The sequence below is a fragment of the Dermochelys coriacea genome, chromosome 6, assembly GCF_009764565.3.
Source record: "Dermochelys coriacea isolate rDerCor1 chromosome 6, rDerCor1.pri.v4, whole genome shotgun sequence".
In the NCBI taxonomy this organism is placed as follows: Eukaryota; Metazoa; Chordata; order Testudines; family Dermochelyidae; genus Dermochelys; species Dermochelys coriacea.
In genome coordinates, this window is record NC_050073.1 from 6,788,704 (window position 1) to 6,807,486 (window position 18,783).

The window sequence follows — 18,783 nt, forward strand, 5'->3', positions numbered from 1 at the left end:
ATGGCGCGCGGAGCGTGTGACGACACAGCGGGGCGGGGCCGCGGGGGGCTGTGACGACACAGCGGGGCGGGGCTTGGCCAGAGCCCGGTGGCCGTTTGCCGGGGCGGGGGAGCTTCAGCCTCCGCCTGAGCCCCTCGCTGGGGGCTGGCCCGGGGGCGACCGACTGCCCGAGCCTGAGCCCCTCGCTGGGGGGCTGGCCCGGGGCGACCGACTGCCCGAGCCTGAGCCCCTCGCTGGGGGGCTGGCCCGGGGCGACCGACTGCCCGAGCCTGAGCCCCTCGCTGGGGGCTGGCCCGGGGCGACCGACTGCCCGAGTCTGAGCCCCTCGCTGGGGGGCTGGCCCGGGGCGACCGACTGCCCGAGTTCTGAGCCCTCGCTGGGGGGCTGGCCCGGGGCGACCGACTGCCCGAGCCTGAGCCCCCGCTGGGGCTGGCCCGGGGCGACCGACTGCCCGAGCCTGAGCCCCTCGCTGGGGGCTGGCCCGGGGCGACCGACTGCCCGAGTCTGAGCCCTCGCTGGGGGCTGGCCCCGGGGCGACCGACTGCCCGAGTCTGAGCCCCTCGCTGGGGCTGGCCCGGGGCGACCGACTGCCCGAGTCTGAGCCCCTCGCTGGGGGGCTGGCCCGGGGGCGACCGACTGCCCGAGTCTGAGCCCCTCGCTGGGGGCTGGCCCGGGGGCGACCGACTGCCCGAGTCTGAGCCCCTCGCTGGGGGCTGGCCCGGGGGCGACCGACTGCCCGAGTCCGCAGGGAGCCTGAGCCCCTCACTGGGGGGCTGGCCCGGGGGCGACCGCCTGCCCGAGTCTGAGCCCCTCGCTGGGGCTGGCCCGGGGCAACCGACTGCCCGAGTCTGAGCCCCTCGCTGGGGCGGCCCGGGCGACCGACTGCCCGAGTCTGAGCCCCTCGCTGGGGGGCTGGCCCGGGGCGACCGACTGCCCGAGTCTGAGCCCCTCGCTGGGGGGCTGGCCCGGGGGCGACCGACTGCCCGAGCCTGAGCCCCTCACTGGGGGGCTGGCCCGGGGGCGACCGACTGCCCGAGTCTGAGCCCCTCGCTGGGGGCTGGCCCGGGGGCGACCGACTGCCCGAGTCCGCAGGGAGCCTGAGCCCCTCACTGGGGGGCTGGCCCGGGGGCGACCGACTGCCCGAGCCTGAGCCCCTCGCTGGGGGCTGGCCCGGGGCGACCGACTGCCCGAGCCTGAGCCCCTCGCTGGGGGGCTGGCCCGGGGGCGACCGACTGCCCGAGCCTGAGCCCCTCGCTGGGGGGCTGGCCCGGGGGCGACCGACTGCCCGAGCCTGAGCCCCTCGCTGGGGGCTGGCCCGGGGGCGACCGACTGCCCGAGCCTGAGCCCCTCGCTGGGGGGCTGGCCCGGGGCGACCGACTGCCCGAGCCTGAGCCCCTCGCTGGGGGGCTGGCCCGGGGGCGACCGACTGCCCGAGCCTGAGCCCCTCGCTGGGGGCTGGCCCGGGGGCGACCGACTGCCCGAGCCTGAGCCCCTCGCTGGGGGGCTGGCCCGGGGGCGACCGACTGCCCGAGTCTGAGCCCCTCGCTGGGGGCTGGCCCGGGGCGACCGACTGCCCGAGTCTGAGCCCCTCGCTGGGGGCTGGCCCGGGGGCGACCGACTGCCCGAGTCCGCCGGGAGCCTGAGCCCCTCACTGGGGGGCTGGCCCGGGGGCGACCGACTGCCCGAGTCTGAGCCCCTCGCTGGGGGGCTGGCCCGGGGGCAACCGACTGCCCGAGTCTGAGCCCCTCGCTGGGGGCTGGCCCGGGGCGACCGACTGCCCGAGTCTGAGCCCCTCGCTGGGGGCTGGCCCGGGGCGACCGACTGCCCGAGCCTGAGCCCCTCGCTGGGGGGCTGGCCCGGGGCGACCGACTGCCCGAGTCTGCAGGGAGCCTGAGCCCCTCGCTGGGGGCTGGCCCGGGGGCGACCGACTGCCCGAGCCTGAGCCCCTCGCTGGGGGGCTGGCCCGGGGGCGACCGACTGCCCGAGCCTGAGCCCCTCGCTGGGGGGCTGGCCCGGGGCGACCGACTGCCCGAGCCTGAGCCCCTCGCTGGGGGGCTGGCCCGGGGCGACCGACTGCCCGAGCCTGAGCCCCTCGCTGGGGGGCTGGCCCGGGGGCGACCGACTGCCCGAGCCTGAGCCCCTCGCTGGGGGCTGGCCCGGGGCGACCGACTGCCCGAGTCTGAGCCCCTCGCTGAGGGGCTGGCCCGGGGGCGACCGACTGCCCGAGTCTGCAGGGAGCCTGAGCCCCTCGCTGGGGGGCTGGCCCGGGGCGACCGACTGCCCGAGTCTGAGCCCCTTGCTGGGGGCTGGCCCGGGGGCGACCGACTGCCCGAGTCCGCAGGGAGCCTGAGCCCCTCACTGGGGGGCTGGCCCGGGGGCGACCGACTGCCCGAGTCTGAGCCCCTCACTGGGGGGCTGGCCCGGGGGCGACCGACTGCCCGAGCCTGAGCCCCTCGCTGGGGGCTGGCCCGGGGCGACCGACTGCCCGAGCCTGAGCCCCTCGCTGGGGGCTGGCCCGGGGCGACCGACTGCCCGAGCCTGAGCCCCTCGCTGGGGGCTGGCCCGGGGCGACCGACTGCCCGAGTCTGAGCCCCTCGCTGGGGGCTGGCCCGGGGCGACCGACTGCCCGAGTCTGAGCCCCTCGCTGGGGGGCTGGCCCGGGGGCAACCGACTGCCCGAGTCTGAGCCCCTCGCTGGGGGGCTGGCCCGGGGCGACCGACTGCCCGAGTCTGCAGGGAGCCTGAGCCCCTCGCTGGGGGCTGGCCCGGGGGCAACCGACTGCCCGAGTCTGAGCCCCTCGCTGGGGGCTGGCCCGGGGGCAACCGACTGCCCGAGTCTGAGCCCCTCGCTGGGGGCTGGCCCTGGGCGACCGACTGCCCGAGTCTGAGCCCCTCGCTGGGGGCTGGCCCGGGGCGACCGACTGCCCGAGCCTGAGCCCCTCGCTGGGGGCTGGCCCGGGGCGACCGACTGCCCGAGCCTGAGCCCCTCGCTGGGGGGCTGGCCCGGGGCGACCGACTGCCCGAGTCTGCAGGGAGCCTGAGCCCCTCGCTGGGGGCTGGCCCGGGGGCAACCGACTGCCCGAGTCTGAGCCCCTCGCTGGGGGCTGGCCCGGGGGCAACCGACTGCCCGAGTCTGAGCCCCTCGCTGGGGGCTGGCCCGGGGGCAACCGACTGCCCGAGTCTGAGCCCCTCGCTGGGGGCTGGCCCGGGGCGACCGACTGCCCGAGTCTGAGCCCCTCGCTGAGGGGCTGGCCCGGGGGCGACCGACTGCCCGAGCCTGAGCCCCTCGCTGGGGGCTGGCCCGGGGCAACCGACTGCCCGAGCCTGAGCCCCTCGCTGGGGGGCTGGCCCGGGGGCGACCGACTGCCCGAGCCTGAGCCCCTCGCTGGGGGCTGGCCCGGGGCGACCGACTGCCCGAGCCTGAGCCCCTCGCTGGGGGCTGGCCCGGGGCGACCGACTGCCCGAGCCTGAGCCCCTCGCTGGGGGCTGGCCCGGGGCGACCGACTGCCCGAGCCTGAGCCCCTCGCTGGGGGGCTGGCCCGGGGGCGACCGACTGCCCGAGTCTGCAGGGAGCCTGAGCCCCTCGCTGGGGGCTGGCCCGGGGGCAACCGACTGCCCGAGTCTGAGCCCCTCGCTGAGGGGCTGGCCCGGGGCGACCGACTGCCCGAGTCTGCAGGGAGCCTGAGCCCCTCGCTGGGGGGCTGGCCCGGGGCGACCGACTGCCCGAGTCTGAGCCCCTTGCTGGGGGCTGGCCCGGGGCGACCGACTGCCCGAGTCCGCAGGGAGCCTGAGCCCCTCACTGGGGGGCTGGCCCGGGGGCAACCGACTGCCCGAGTCTGAGCCCCTTGCTGGGGGGCTGGCCCGGGGGCAACCGACTGCCCGAGTCTGAGCCCCTCGCTGGGGGCTGGCCCGGGGCGACCGACTGCCCGAGTCTGAGCCCCTCGCTGAGGGGCTGGCCCGGGGGCGACCGACTGCCCGAGTCTGCAGGGAGCCTGAGCCCCTCGCTGGGGGGCTGGCCCGGGGGCAACCGACTGCCCGAGTCTGAGCCCCTCGCTGGGGGCTGGCCCGGGGGCAACCGACTGCCCGAGTCTGCAGGGAGCCTGAGGCCCTCACTGGGGGGCTGGCCCGGGGGCAACTGACTGCCTGAGTCTGAGCCCCTCGGTGGGGGGCTGGCCTGGGGTGACCGACCGCCTGAGCCCCTCACAGGGGGGGCTGGCCTGGGGAGACCCACTGCCTGAGCCCGCAGGGAGCCTGAGCCCCATGGCTCAGAGCAGGGAGCTGCTGAGCAATGCAGGCTGAGACAGTGGCTTTGGGAGCAGGCTTCTAGGACCATGCAATACAGCCCAGGACATTCACCAGGTTGCTGCTGGCAAGCCCCAGGCAGATTGTTCGGCCTCGTGCCTCCCCCTGGGGCAGGTTAACAGGATTCCAGTTGATGCTGCCCAGCCCTGTTGCAAGGACCCAGGCAGCAGCAGGACTGGAAGCCAGAGCTGGAATCTGGCTTGGAGCCAGGGAGTAGGGGAAGCCACAAGCCTAGGCATTTAAGCTGGGCTGCGTAAAGAAAAGCCCAGGAACATGAACTGATGAAGCAAGGTACACGCTGTCACACATCCACAGGTCCGGTGCTCTGGTACAGCTCTGTAACGGTCCCTGGGAGGAGCCCTTCAGTGCATCAGCCCCCATAAGGTCACACTCTCTCAACAGGATAAGCCCCTGGGCTTCACTGCCTCCTGAGACCAAACCTCTAAGCCTGCAGTACCCCTGCTTCACACCCCGAGTTCCCTTCAGCGATTCCACCTGAGATGGGCCCCTGGGGAAGACTTGCACACCCAAAGGGAGCAAATGCACCCCCACCTTCCTTAAACCAGAGTGATTCTCAGCCAGTGCTGTAAAAGCAGAAGGGTTTATTAGATGTCTGGAACACAGCATAGAAAAATCCTTATTTAACAGAATGGAAAGTTACTGCAAAGTCCATCTGGGTCAGTCTAGAGACCTCTGACCCCTTTAGGCCCAGGTCAAAAGCTTCCCTCTGTCTCAAGCACCCCTCACTTAACCCCTCCTCATTCATTTGTCCTCCAGCTGGTCACACCTGTCTAGCTTCCTAAGGAGGGTGGGTGTCCATGGTCATTTGTTGCTAAGTGCCAAATGTCCAGACAATTGGAGTGACCATTGTCTTCTGGGACTCTCCTTGGGCATGGGGGGCACAGGCAACTAAGCATCAGGCACACCTGCATCTCTGGGCTTCTGCAACAAGCATACAACCCTTTCCCACCCCCTAACCATGTATCACATAGGGGAAACTGAGGCACAATATTAATCCAAAATATTATAAAAAATTCTCACTCTGTCACAAATTCTCCCACTTCCTTCGTTGAAGGAGGGTTTGAGCCAAGCTGCCCAGAGAACATGAGAGCCCAGGTCCAGGGAGATGGTTTGACTTGAAAGCAGACTCCTTGACTCATTGTAAGTCAGTGAGGATCTTCAGCTGAGTCAGTGCTGCAAGGGGGAGGTGGGAAGGAAGGGAATGCACCTGGATAGCACAAATTAACCCTACTGGGGTGGGATTGGGTTCTTTTCTCATCAGGGACCAGAGGGGTGGCTGGCTGTCGAATGTGCTGCCACCGGGTCATGAAGTACACAGGACTTCAGCCTTCAGGAGACGAAGCGAAGGAGTAAGACCCGGGGTGGTGGAATGAAGTGGTTACCTGCTGATCTTTATTCAGTTACTTGCTGTCTGCCTGAGCTGAAGCTGAATGAATGGTGCACATAGCTGAGCAGTGAGTGACCCTGATTAACGGACTGAGTGATGGGAAAATCCAGGCCCCCCATATCCCTTGTTAACCTAAGATATATAGGCTAGTTCAACCATGAGCGACCAAGGGAGGTGAGGAATAGCTCACTCAGTGGTTTGAGCACTGGCCTACTAAACCCAGGGTTGTAAATTTAATCCTTGAGGGGGCCCATTTAGGGATCTGGGACAAAAATTGGGGATTGGTCCTGCTTTTAACTGGGAGTTGGACTAGATGACCTCCTGAGGTCCCTTCCAACCCTGATATTCTATGATTCTAAGTTGGATGCAGCATTGAGCAGCTGAGGTTCCTTGGCAGGTCAGAGCTGATGACCGCAACAGGCCTTTACATGTGTCTAGGAACAATGCGCTTGGCTTGGAAATAAATTCTCCAGCAGGCTGCAAAGGAAGGGCGGATATCAGCTCAGAACACACTATTTTAAATCTTTTTGTGCTACAAATCCCAGCTACCCATGGCCTTGCTTTGCAGACTGGCAATCGCCTTGAGACAGGCAAGCAATGAGCCATTTCTTCTGAAGCAGAGCCAAACACTGACCCAGCCGCTCCCTGCAAGCTCTAGAGGCAGAGTCTAGGAACTGGTGCCCTGCATTCAGCACCTGCACCATGCAATGGGGAAAAATGTTCCCCTTTATGGGCACCTCTGTGCCCTTGGTTTCCTCCTTCCTTCTCCAGCCTCCTTTGTGTTTCTCTGCCTTATCTCATCTCACCTAGCCCCTCTGCACTTTCCAATTCCCACCTCCTCTAGGCTCACTGCTAAGAGCCTCAGCAATTGACTAGCCAATGCTGACCTTTAATGTGCTGTCATCTGGCTTTAGAGCAGACGCTCCACTGGGACAGAGGGACTAAGACGGAGAGTTTGTGCCCCCAAGCCCCTGCCTCAGGCTATCTTCGGACTCAGGCAGAGAGAGCAGCAGCGAGACGCTGTTCATGTTTGGAAGGTTTTCTTCACGGCCACAAGGATTAGTAAATATTCGTAAAAACAGAAACTGGTTTTAAAGGCAAGTTGAGATTCTCTCAGATTCTGAGTCTGCCTGTCAAGTGGGTTGGGTCTGTGATGCTCCCGCGTTAAGGAGTTTTCTTCTGCCACATAAGCGTTTATGGCTTAATGTGCAGAAGTTGTCAGCTGGCCCAAAGCGCCAGAGGCCAGACCAATATCTCCTGTCATAGTCAGTTGTTACCCAGTCACTTGAGCTCTTGCACAGATGCCAAGCTAGTGCTCCTTAGCCACAGCTTTGGGACATGCTCCTTTCAATGGCTTAACACAGAAATCTAAACTCAGGCTTGTAACAAAGTTTCATTTTATTAAAGATCATTCAAAAAAGCCACAATAAATAAAGATGACAAACCCTTTCATTCCTATTTATAATACAGGCTAAGAACGACAGGACCTCCTGGCCAAAGGTATTCAGTAAAAACAGAAATGGAGGGAACTTGGGGTTTATGGAGTGTGGGAATTACAGCTTAATAAACCCACCGTCTTCATGATTGAAAGTGGTTACATCAAAGCGATACAGAATGGGTCTCCATTGCATTAAAAATAGAAGCTCTCCAATCCCGATTTGGGCAGGGAATACTGTTTTTGGACCATTATGGAAAAATAGACTTTGTATTATAGCACCACCAGCCGCACACGGGGCAAGCATGTGATCCTGACCTTCCCACTCATGGTGATAGCCCCATGCAGAGATTGAGTCTCATGCATGAGGCCTGGTCACGGCAGAACATTGCAAGCTCTCCCTGGGGCTGGGTCTCCAGCCCCATCAGGCCACCCAGACTGCTAGTTCCGGCGATATAAGAGATCTCGGGTTGCCGTGTCAACCTTTTGTTGGTAGTCCTCCAATTTGTCCTGCACCTTCTGGTACAGCTAGGAGAGAAGAGTGAGGGCAGCCATCAGAGAACACAGAGTGGCTCCGGGGACAGAATAGGACAATCGCTTCTCCCCCCTCAAGTCCCCACTTAGACCATCATTATTGCACTGTCCCTTCACAGGACCTGTCTCCTGCTGGTGCGAGAGCTGCTCTTCTGCTGCACCTGCTGTCAGCTTTGCTTTAGCTACCTCCACCCCTTTTCCTCCATTTCCCCTCCCCCTGGCCCCCATCACTGGAAGCGTTTTAGGACACATTACACAAGACACACACGCAGGGTGGAATGACAGTACTCATGGCTTGTGAGGAGCTGGGTGGGTTAGTGAATGGGGCAGCCTGGCTGTAGCCTCTGCGGAGAGGTCCTCTCAGCCCTGGAGGATGCAGAGAGCCTGTAGCAGTGTGGTAGGGCACAGCACTCCCTCATCTCTGCCAGGCCATATCCACCTTGCTCCTGCAGCCCGCTTCCTGGGAGCACCCTTTGGGCAAGGAGGTGCCCTGCACTGAATACTGGCATGGCAGAGTGCAGGACTTTCACCTCCCTGCTCCTTGCACATTGCCTCTGAACTGCAGGCTTCTTTGGCTGCCAACCCAGCTAATTGCTGCTCTGCTGGCAGCTATCACCTGGTCTCGCAGCATTGATGTTTTCCAGATTTCTCCCTGCTCTGGATTCCATCGGCACTAGCCATGCTTCGCCAAGCTAGAGCCTCTTTCCTGCCGAGCTCTCTCTGCCTTTACTGGGGGAAAACCACCTCTCATCTGGCTAGCTGGGACCCCGCCCCCTCACATACTGTTTACTCCCCTTTTCAGCTCAGTCAGGAAGATTTCTAATCACTCCACTCCCTGCATTAGCCCTCTGGGTATCCGCCCTCAGCCCACTGCCTCGCCATTCAGAATCACACTATTGGCAGCCCTCCACCCTCTTGGCCAAAAGGTTTTATAGACTAGAAATTCATTCAAGTAGACGTGTAAGGTTCTACGAGGCACAGATGCTTGACAGCACAGACCTACAGGCCCTTCCTTCACCTGCCGAGCTCCCAAAACCAATCCCCTTTCCTCCCAAGACACATTCTTTGCCAAGTCCCAGTCTGGTGAGTTGCTCCTCATTTCATTACCCCCTAAAACTACAAACACCCTCTGTGGAGCTTCCCCACTCGCAAGGGATTGTTTTCCGTTCCCCATCCTGCTTGCTGCGTGGGACAGAAGTAGGGTTGCTAACTGTCCAATTGCACAAACCCAAACACCCTTGCCCAGCTCCTGCCCCGCCCCTTCTCCAAGGCCCCACCCCTATTCACGCCATCCTCCATTGCTCGCTCTCCCCCACCAGGCAGGGGCAGGAGATTGGGGTGCAGGCTCCGGTGGTGCTTACCTCAGGCAGCTCCTGAAAGCAACTGGCACATCCCTCCGGCAGCAGCTCCTAGGCGGGAGGGGTGGGGGAAGGGCAGGGGGTCTCCACAGCTGCCCCTGCCCACAGGCACCAGCACCGCAGCTTCTACTGACCACAGTTCCCAGCCAATGGGAGCTGCAGAGTCGGCACTCGGGCAGCACGTGGAGGCCCCCTGCCCCCCCTCAGGTGCCACAGGGATGTGCCAGCTGCTTCCGGGAGCAGCACGGAGCCAGGGAGCCTGACTTTATCCTGCTGGACTTTTAGTGACTAACATCTCCCGGTTTGGCTTCAGTAGCCTCCGGGAGACTCTAGCGAAACCAGGAGGGTTCGCAACCCTAGACAGGAGGAAGCTCATGGCACAATGCTGCACCAGGCAGGATGCCACTGGTTTGTGCAAACTGGCTTTTTTCCATACAACTGAAGAGTTGTGGAGGAAGGGGGAGGTCTTTGCAGCAAGTCTCAGTGGCCTGGGGATTGTCACTCACTCCCCTGCTAGGAGGCACAGATGAGCAGTTCAGGCAAGATTTCCAGATGCTCATCCCTACTCTGCCAATGCTTTTAAGTGTCTTCTATTCCTCCTAGTGACTCTTTTTCTGCTAAATGCAGATCAGATTGAGCCTTGGCAGCCATTCATTTCAGAACCTATTTATCAGTGGGCTCCCACCTGTTCCCTTCCTCCCCAGTGCACCTTGGTATTGCTCCCATCCCCCCACCTGTCTAGGGACTTTGGGTGGCAGCACCATGGAGATGTACTCACCACAAAGCTGTGATGGTTTGTCGTGTTCTCTCCCAAGGCCTGAAGCAGCTGGTCGATAGCAGAGTATGGCAGCCACACCATTGGTGCTATAGCAGACAATGGACGCTAAAGGGAAGAGTAGCCTTAGTACTAACTACAGCACTAAACACTTTTCTACCATTTTTAATCGATAGACCTCAATTATCCCCATTGTACAGACGGGGAAGCCGAGGCACAGCGGAGAAGTGACTTGCCCATGGTCACCCAACAGGCCAGTGGCAGAGCCAGGAGCAGAACCCACGTCTGCAGAGTCCCCGTCCAGTGCTCTAGCCATTGGGACACATTGCCTCTCCTTTAAACTGGTTTATGGTCACTGCAGAAATGCTTAGCACTGTTACAGGCAAGGAGGAAGTCACACGGCAGCCAGATCTTGGCTTCAGAGTAGCTAGGAACCCGGTTATATTCCCCAGGAGGCACACAGTTACATTAACCCAGTCGGGAAGGTGCCATGGGTTAGTTCTTTGAAGAGCCTCACCCTCCTTCCAGGAGTGTTACACCGACCCAGGATCAGTAACAGCACAGACAAACTGCCCCACCAACCCATGCTTGAGCAGCAAGCTTCGTGCTTTGGCCTCATGCTTCGGCCGGCAGCTCCACACCTGCCATGGGCACCTGCTGGGGTGGGCAATGGGGCCACCGCTTGCCCTTCTGCCACCCTTCATCTGAGTGGGGGAGGGAAGGTGATGCCCTAGAGGCCCAGCCAGAAGAGCTCTGCAGTGTGTAGCTGGAGTCCCTTTTCGCAGGCAGGGAACTCTGGAGGAGCCGTCCTGAACCTTGGCTCAGAGCTGGCTGCCACTAGTCGCTAAGGCAATGGGGAATGGTCACAGGAGTGGGACCGGGGAGCGTTTCAGCCCTCACCTACCTCAATCCCAAAGTGCTCATGGCCCTTCCCCAGTAAGGCGTCCACGTACTCCAACACCAAGTCCACAGCTTCCTCCAGGAGGGCGTAATTCAAGTAGAGGCGAAGGAGCTCAGCAGCATCCACCTTCTGTGAGCAAACAGAGTTAGTGACAGCCTGGACCTAGGCTGTGAGGGGCGTAAGGATCACTCTCGCCCTAGCAGCCACTGCCCAGAGCCTGGGTCCAGAGCCTCTGGACCAGCCACACAAAGTCCCTGGGTCCAAGTCCAAGCTATGTGGTCCCCCAGTGGCCAGGGGTTCCGGGCATGCTAAGTAGTCTGACCACATGCCTGCAACCAGGGCCAGGCTCTGCTGCCTGAGCCACTCAAAGCCACCAGACAGGCTGGGGATCTGCCCTCAGTACGGGGCAGGGTTTCACCTAAACCAGAGCAATCACACTCAGGGTTACATTTCCCACGGCGCCAGCCCCTCACAGGTATGCACAGGGCCACACGATAGCCTGGGATTTGTTCTGGCCAAAAAACAAAAGCTACCCTCCTCGCTGCTGTTGGCTCCTGCCCCTGCATTCTTCGCCCAGGCTCACTCCAAAAGCACCTGATTCTATTGTTACTCCCCTTTTTAACAGCCCTTGGGATCTTGCACAAGCACCTGCTGGCTCTTGCCTCTCCAGGCTTCTGAATCTTCCAGCAATCACACCCCCCAAGCAGCCCCCTTTCCAGCTCACTTGCCCCCAGTGAAACCGTCCCAATACACTCACCCCACAAGCACCCTGCCCTAATACAGTCCCACCCTCTGGTGCCCCCTAATACCTCTTAGAATACACCCAATTTACAAGCACAGATAGTGGCTCATTCTCAGTTACACAACTTGCCTTACAATCTCACTGGATGAGCCACTACAGAAAGAAGCGCTGTTCCTCTCCATTATACCGTGATGGGCAAGGAACGACTATGTGCCCAGCACTTTACAGATGGGTCTGTGACTCAGAGTGTACATGGCACACATGAGAATAAAGTTACGTCTGCCCTGGAAAGGTTTTCTGGTTCCTGAGTGTAGTTTCAGAAGTTTCTTTGCATTTCCTTTCTAAAGGACCAAAAATTTAGATGACGCTACAGTGGCTTCACTAGAGAGGGACTAGTACAAGATATCTGCGGAGAATATGGCTGCTTTTTGAAAATGGGATTAGCCACACTTCAAGATGACTAGAGTCATCTCCCCAGGAGCCAGAGAAATCCAAGTTTCAGACTTCCTGGTTTCAGACAGTGACACTGCAACTGCTACAGAAGGTTAAAGCCAGTCAGTCCATTGTCAACCCTTTTCACTACCTCAAATATCTTCCTTTTGGGCTGAAATTCAAACCAAAAGACACAAACAAGTCTCCTCAGCTGAGTTCATACTAAGAATGAGTAACATTTCCCCAATCAGCTGAACCATTTTAACTTCAACCAATCTGAACAGATTTGGTGCACAAGGTATCAGCAACACAGGTAGCACCACCAGTGGTGAAGGTTGCCCAACACTTTCCATTGTAAGACCCTGCTTTCAGTTGCTTATCACTTTGTCTAACTATTCATGCTGAAGTTTACCATGCTGAATGTTACTGGAAAGTTTCATTTCTCAGAACAAGAGCAGCAACAACACACTTTTTTGCCCCATGATAAATTCCTCCAACTCTTTTACAGACAAGTTCTAGCACCTCCGTACTTTGGACCAGGAGCTTGAAATTTGCCAGAGTGGGGGGCCACCATGGTGTCACGGATGTGCCTTTTGCTCTCCCATAAACATCTGCCTAAATCCTCAGAAAGTCTCAGTTTCCACCTGGTCAGTAGAAGCTTGTTAAAAGTTTAACAGCTAAACTATTCAAAGATTCTATTTGCACTGAGCATGCTCCATCCCAGGGCTGTTTGACATTCCCTGCAATTGCTAGTCCAGGCAACCAAGCGCTGCAGCACTATCTCTGCTGTGCTGTCACAGTGCTCCCCCTGCCGGTGCCTAGGCCCCCAGTGAAGGGGAGAAGGAGGAAGCTACCCATCTAGAATGTAGAGGTGTGAAGATCTGGAGAGAAAAGAGGCAAACGACTGGGACAAGGACAGCTGTGAAACTCACTGGCAAAATGTGGATCTCATCCCCCTTTAGAGTCTGGCCCACACAAAGGATGACAACCTACTACTGCTACCAGGTCAGCATGATCCAACATGATGGAATAGCTGAATTTTCAGTTTGGTTTTACAAAAAACTTAGGAAGCTACATACAAATTATGTTAAAAGAATAGTAAAACTGCAAAACAGGGCATGTGAGAGTTTCATGGGGCCTGAGCAAACTTAATTCGGCCTCCTTGTAATTACAGGATCACATACTATTTTCCTGACAGCCCCTGCCTCATTCAGTGCACCCTCCACCCCTGAAGAACCCTACCCTCTCCAGGAGACCCCTGGCCCCCCAACATGCTCTCCCCCCTCAAAAGCCACTGACAATCCACCCTCCTACAACCCTCTTCACTTCAACCCCATAAAAGAGTCCTGGTATCCATGCCCACCCCACCCCTCCCCAGCAACCATCTAAGTTCCTTATTCAGAAGCTCCATTCCCACCCAGCAGCCTCCCCTCCCCATGCTGACCTCCTGCCCTTCCATACGCCCAAACACAGTAGCCTACTCAACAGGGAAAGTTACTCCTCCTAGATCCTAACTTCTGATGCCTCCCCCTACCCTCTGCAGCCTGACCAAACCCAGGATGTAGCCAAGCTGCCGTGTTCACCTAGCTTTGTAGTAGCTAAGAAAGTTGCCTGTTTCCAAGGCTGGGGAAGGGGAAGTCTCGTTTAGAGATCAGACTCTTTGGCCCTTGAAGTTGTTTTAGCTTTGGTTTGGCTTCTGAACTACAATGGGTGCACGATAAGCTGCATGAGCACTAAATTCCCGACCAGCAGATGTACTGGAAGCAATCACACGGCCATGCAGTTGTCTCTCCCCCTTCTCTGTAGGCACAAACATTTACCTTGTAACTGTTGACAAGCCAGTTGGGCAGTGGCACTCCATGAGAGAGGAGCTTGTTGATTACACAGTGATGATACAGATGGTTCTGGGATTTGTATCTGTCCAGGTAGGAAGATAATAGCCGCCAGGCTTCATCTGTTGCACTAGAAGACAGAATAGAGAACGTAATTTGCTATTCCTGTGCTTAGACTGCAATGGGGTAGCTTGTGTGTTACCAGCTATGCGTTAGTCCCCAATAGATACGTAGATGGGTGGGATCCACATGGAAAACAGTAATCACAGAGACGTTGAGCGGAGGGGGGCGGCCAACTGGAGAAGAGCGTGTAGCAAGATTTAGAAGAAAGAAAGGCAATGCAATGTTGTCAAGCACCAGCAGTCCTAGTGCTGGTTTTACCTGAGAGGTGACCGGGCTAACAGCATGTGCTTAATGCCTGCATTTAAAACAGTGCATTTACAAGTACACCTAATGAGGTATAGAGAAAAGGCGAACACATGCTTTGCTACTGCTTGTGTGTGGCTGGAGCCATGGGGAAACAGGGTGGCCGTCTTTGTATTACACTGCCAGAGTGCCGTCCTCTTCCCCAAAAGCTTCGATGCTACAGGGTCCCCTCTGAAGCAGCTGCAATCCTGGGATTTTTTATGAACCCGAGAATCTTGGTTTTGGTAAGAGATTTTTACCACAAGAAGCTACAGCAACACCTGCCTTTGAAGAGCAGCTCTGAACAGTCTCCTCCAGGAGGAACAAGCACCCTTACCTGGACTCCTTGGTGGTAACAACAGAGGAGAGCTGGTTTGCTGCTAGCCAATCCCAGGCCTCTGCCTGAGCTGCTTCCCCACCGAACTGGAGTTTGATGCATCTGGAACATACAATATCTAGCACTGTACACTGCACGGAAAGCTGGGGTCCCCATGCCCTCCCCTCCCACAGCTACACCATGAAACTGTTCAGTCAGGTTGGTCCTCCCCGATGCAGTTATACTCCCAGCAGTTCCTGGCTTAGCTGGTTTAAACAGGAGATGCAGTGGGTACCACTCGGTTGAAGTTAAACTCTTCAGATAGGAACTAGGGTGTGATTGTTTTTAAATTGACCTAAGTCACAAGAGCCCCTCAAAAATCAACCTGACCCAAACAAATGTGACCCTTTGAGTGGGCACTAGGAAAAGCCAGGACACTAAGCATGGGAGTGTAGTCTGCATGTGCCAACAAGCAGGAATGGCCTCTCAAGCACTCCTAGCATAGACCCCTTGTGATTCCACCCCTGTGGAATCACAGCATTTGCTGGTGTGAAAAGAAACGCTGCAGAAGTACTCCAGGTGTATTCCAGTAGCTCTCTCTACTGTGAGGCAGCATCTGAAAAAGGGAAGCCAGCCCACACGTGCTCCAGCAGGCACAGTTTGAGAACAGCTGAGCTACACAGTGAGGAAAGTCTCTTTGCACTCAATGAACATCAATGCTGTCAGCCCCAGAGCCCAGACACCCCGTGTCAGAGCCAAGATGCCAGGAAGGATTTAAAACACTCCTGTTTTTGTGTTTTCTGATTTTTAGATCTTAGGGAGCAGCCAATTACTCCTGATGTGTGTCGAAGGTCATTTTAGGTTGAAAATTCAAGTTTAGATGCACACACAAGTGTGGGACTCCCCCACAGCGGCTTGAGGGGGTGGCTCTTTGCTCTCCCCACCCCAGGAGCAAGGAGAGAGTATCACTAACCATCTCATTCCCTTCTGCTGATCTCTGCCCTCCTCGGTTAAACTCAGCTGTTTCCAAGAGCACAACTAACTTTAACACCTAAAATTCACAGGCTTCTGAGACAACCGAGAGCGTTGACAAGCCAGGAATGGTCCTAATTCCACAGAGCTTATGCAATACAAGTTCTTCAGCGTGTGTGTTATATAGCCTTAAAAGCATGATAATGTGTCACTTACTTGAAAGCCAGTCCCTCAAAGACAGATGTCAGGGGGAGTTTGAAGGTCTGGCAGAGTGAGACAGCTGTGTCAAAGAGGCCAGCCTGAACCAAGAGAGTGACCATTTCCTCTGGCGAAGAGCTTCCTGTGCAAACAGAACACTCAGTCAGCGCGTGCCACAAACTGACCATTCACACATACCTTCTTAAAATGCAACACTGCAGCGTGGGACAATGCCCTACTGAGGGATTCACTGAAAGCTACACTGGGGTAATACCTTAGAAGTCAGGAAATTCTCCACAAGGCAACAGACTGTGCAAAGTGGCAGAATTATAAACAGTGTAAATAAAAAAGTTTAGGAGACTCGCAAGCATGGAAAGCCTCAGCCTAAATGGTTAAAGTTTGGCAAAATTATAACTGCTTGAAACAGATAACCAAAAAGTATTTGGCAAATTTAAGCCATAGGCGTCATTCGGCTGTAAACCAAAACCCTGCTTGCCTCTTGGTAGCAGGGAAGAAGATTGATGGGGATATTCTTACTCTCAGGCTGACAGCCATCAATATTACAGGCTAAAGAGCGATCCTGCCTTTGGGGTGGATCACAGCAGTGTTTAACACAAAGAAACACAAGTGTACTGGTTCTGGACAGGCAGTGAAAAATATTGTATCCAATTAAAACTTCAGGAGAAGTTAGGAGGCAGAAGGTAATTACTTGAGCTGGAATTTGTCTAGGAGAAGAGCTACCTACTCTTGAGAGATTTAACCTGCCCCTACCCCTCAATTTGCCTAGACTTCTGAATGACAACAGCAAAGAAAGCGATTAACAGCAGCAATGCCCCAGACATTTTGCTGGTGCATTGGTTAAAGAATAGACTGAAGAAATGCTCACCATTCATACTTCTTGTAGCAGCCTAGAAGGGACCACTGTGATCTAGTCTGACCTCCTGCGTAACATAGGCCAGAGAACTGCCCCGAAACAATCCTTAGAGCAGGACTTTTAGAAAAACATCCAATCTTAACTTAAAAATTGCCAGTGATGGAGACTCCACCATGACCCTTGGTAAATTGTTTCAACAGTTAATTACTCTCATTGTTCAAAATGTACTTCTTATTTCCAGTTTGCATTTGTCTAGCTTCAACTTCCAGTCTTTGAATTGTGTTAGACCTTTCTCTGCTAGATTGAAGAGCTCATTATTAACTATCTGTTCCCAGTGCAGGTACTTGTAGACTGTGACCAAGTCACCCCCTAACCTTCCCTTTGTTAAGCTAACTAGATGGAGCTCTTTGGGTAAGTCTGTACTGGAATTAGACACCCAAGCTGGCTCAGGCTTGTGGGGCTCGGGCCATGGGGCTGTTTAATTGCGGTGTAGATGTTTGGGCTTGGGCTGCACCTAAGGTTGCCAACCTTGGTTGGACATATTCCTGGAAGTTTCATCAGATGACATCTTAATTCCTGGAGACTCCAGGACAACCCTGGAGGGTTGGCAACCCTAGCTGCAGCCCAGGCTTTGGCACTCTGCAAGGCAGGAGGGTCCCAGAACTCCAGCTTCAGCCCAAGCCCAAACCTGAACACGGCAAGCAAACTGCCCTTTAAGACCGAGCCAGCAGTGGGTTTTTTAACTGTAGTGCAGACGTACCCTTTGAGTGTCTCACTATAAAGCAAATTTTCTAATCCTGTAACCTTTCTCCTGACTCTTCTCTAAACCCTCTCCCATTTAGAAACACCCCTTGTAGGCTTCCCATTCCAGTATAGCCAGGTCCATCCCTGGTTGGCTTGTGAGATCTGACGAGGTGCAAAACAGTTTCACACCACCACTCCGTGCGTCTGAACTACGCCCCCTCTCTCTAAAAGCAGCTCTGAGCTGCTGCTCTGAGCCCTGTGGGCCACTATCCCATCCCTACCTGCAACAGCAGCTGTCGATGGCTCATGCTGCGCAAGAGTTAGTCGGAGGCGAGCCAACAGGCACTCCTTCTCCAAATCCTCCAGTTCCAGGATTTCTATCTGGCGTGCTGCTGTACGGAACAGATGTTTGTTTAGAGAGTGCCCAGTGCGGGCCAGATGCTTTGCAGACAAGGGGATGGGAAAGGCCCTGCTTTACAGAGCTTATGGTCTAAACAGTCAGTAGATAGAGGAAGACTGGGATACAATGACAAGTGATTGAAGAGAGAACATATGTGGTCATTTAGGATGTACGTCTACACTGTAATCTGGTGGGGTGATTACAGCACATGTAGACAGCTCTGACCTAGCGTGAGACTTGATTATCTAGTTAAATCAAAACTATCTTGGGTATATTGATATGCGCTGCAATCACTCCTCAGGACTGCAGTGTAGGCCTACCCTAAGTTAACACTTCCACAAGAGGATGACTAGCCTTTAGGGGATGCAGGTAAACCAATTTTTTTAGGACGGACTTGCAGGAAAGTGTGGAGGCATGGCAGATGAGGCCAGAAAGGGAGCTTCAACCACAGAGCACCCTAGAAAAGAAGCTGCAGCATCTGCAATTACATATAAAACAAACCAAGTTTAAAACACCCTCAGCCGTGGTGACTAATGGAACCCTCTATTCCATCAAGATGTGCATATTAGGTACTTGAGTAGTCACCTGACCTTTGACTGTAGCCCTTGCCCCTACCTCCCCCAGTGCTCACATCATGGCTGAAGTACATTGCAGGGTATTCAGAGCACGGGCCACGTCTTCTATGGCTAGATGGCATTTAGCACACACCGCAGCACTCAATGAACATGCAAGTTACACACATGCTCAGTCAGTGAAGCTAAGGGTAAAGAAGCCCTGGGGAATGGCCCATCCCGGCTTTATGAAGACTGCAGAAAATCTGATCTTCTGGAGATGCCATGTGCAGTGCTCTCCCTTAGTCAAGGATATATCTGGGGCACACAATAAAGCAGATGTGGACTCACCTATGACTCCAGAACACTCTCGCTCTCATTTTAGCTGGCAACAACTAGAATTTGCTCTCAATGTTTTAAACAAGTGAAGGATTTTTAGATTATAGGTCTTCAAAATGACTCCTCTGGACATTATGCAAAGGGGCTAGCATGCCTATGCGTCTCTCTTATCAACCTATGAAGTCATATTACAACAAACAATTGAACAGAATTCACCTTGACTGACCTCTCCTTGCTAGTTTTTAACTCCTATGCAGCATTTAGAC

The 18,783-nt window shown here is 56.7% G+C and overlaps 1 protein-coding gene across 2 annotated transcripts in view; it reads right to left on the reverse strand.

Annotated features, from left to right (window-relative positions):
• Nucleotides 1-7,089: 7,089 nt before the first annotated feature.
• The window catches only part of NUP160 (nucleoporin 160), a 55,946-nt gene continuing 44,252 nt past the window's right edge, over nt 7,090-18,783 (reverse strand). The window contains exons 30-36 of one of the 2 annotated variants that reach the window (XM_038406829.2): nt 17,509-17,616; nt 15,628-15,751; nt 14,461-14,562; nt 13,707-13,848; nt 10,716-10,841; nt 9,815-9,919; nt 7,090-7,672 (exon numbers count right to left, since the gene is read on the reverse strand). In XM_038406829.2, coding sequence (XP_038262757.1) covers nt 7,586-7,672; nt 9,815-9,919; nt 10,716-10,841; nt 13,707-13,848; nt 14,461-14,562; nt 15,628-15,751; nt 17,509-17,616 — 794 coding nt within the window. In that variant the 3' untranslated portion in view covers nt 7,090-7,585. Of the gene's footprint in view, nt 7,673-9,814; nt 9,920-10,715; nt 10,842-13,706; nt 13,849-14,460; nt 14,563-15,627; nt 15,752-17,508; nt 17,620-18,783 lie in introns of both variants that reach the window. The other variant, XM_038406828.2, reaches the window with a different exon arrangement.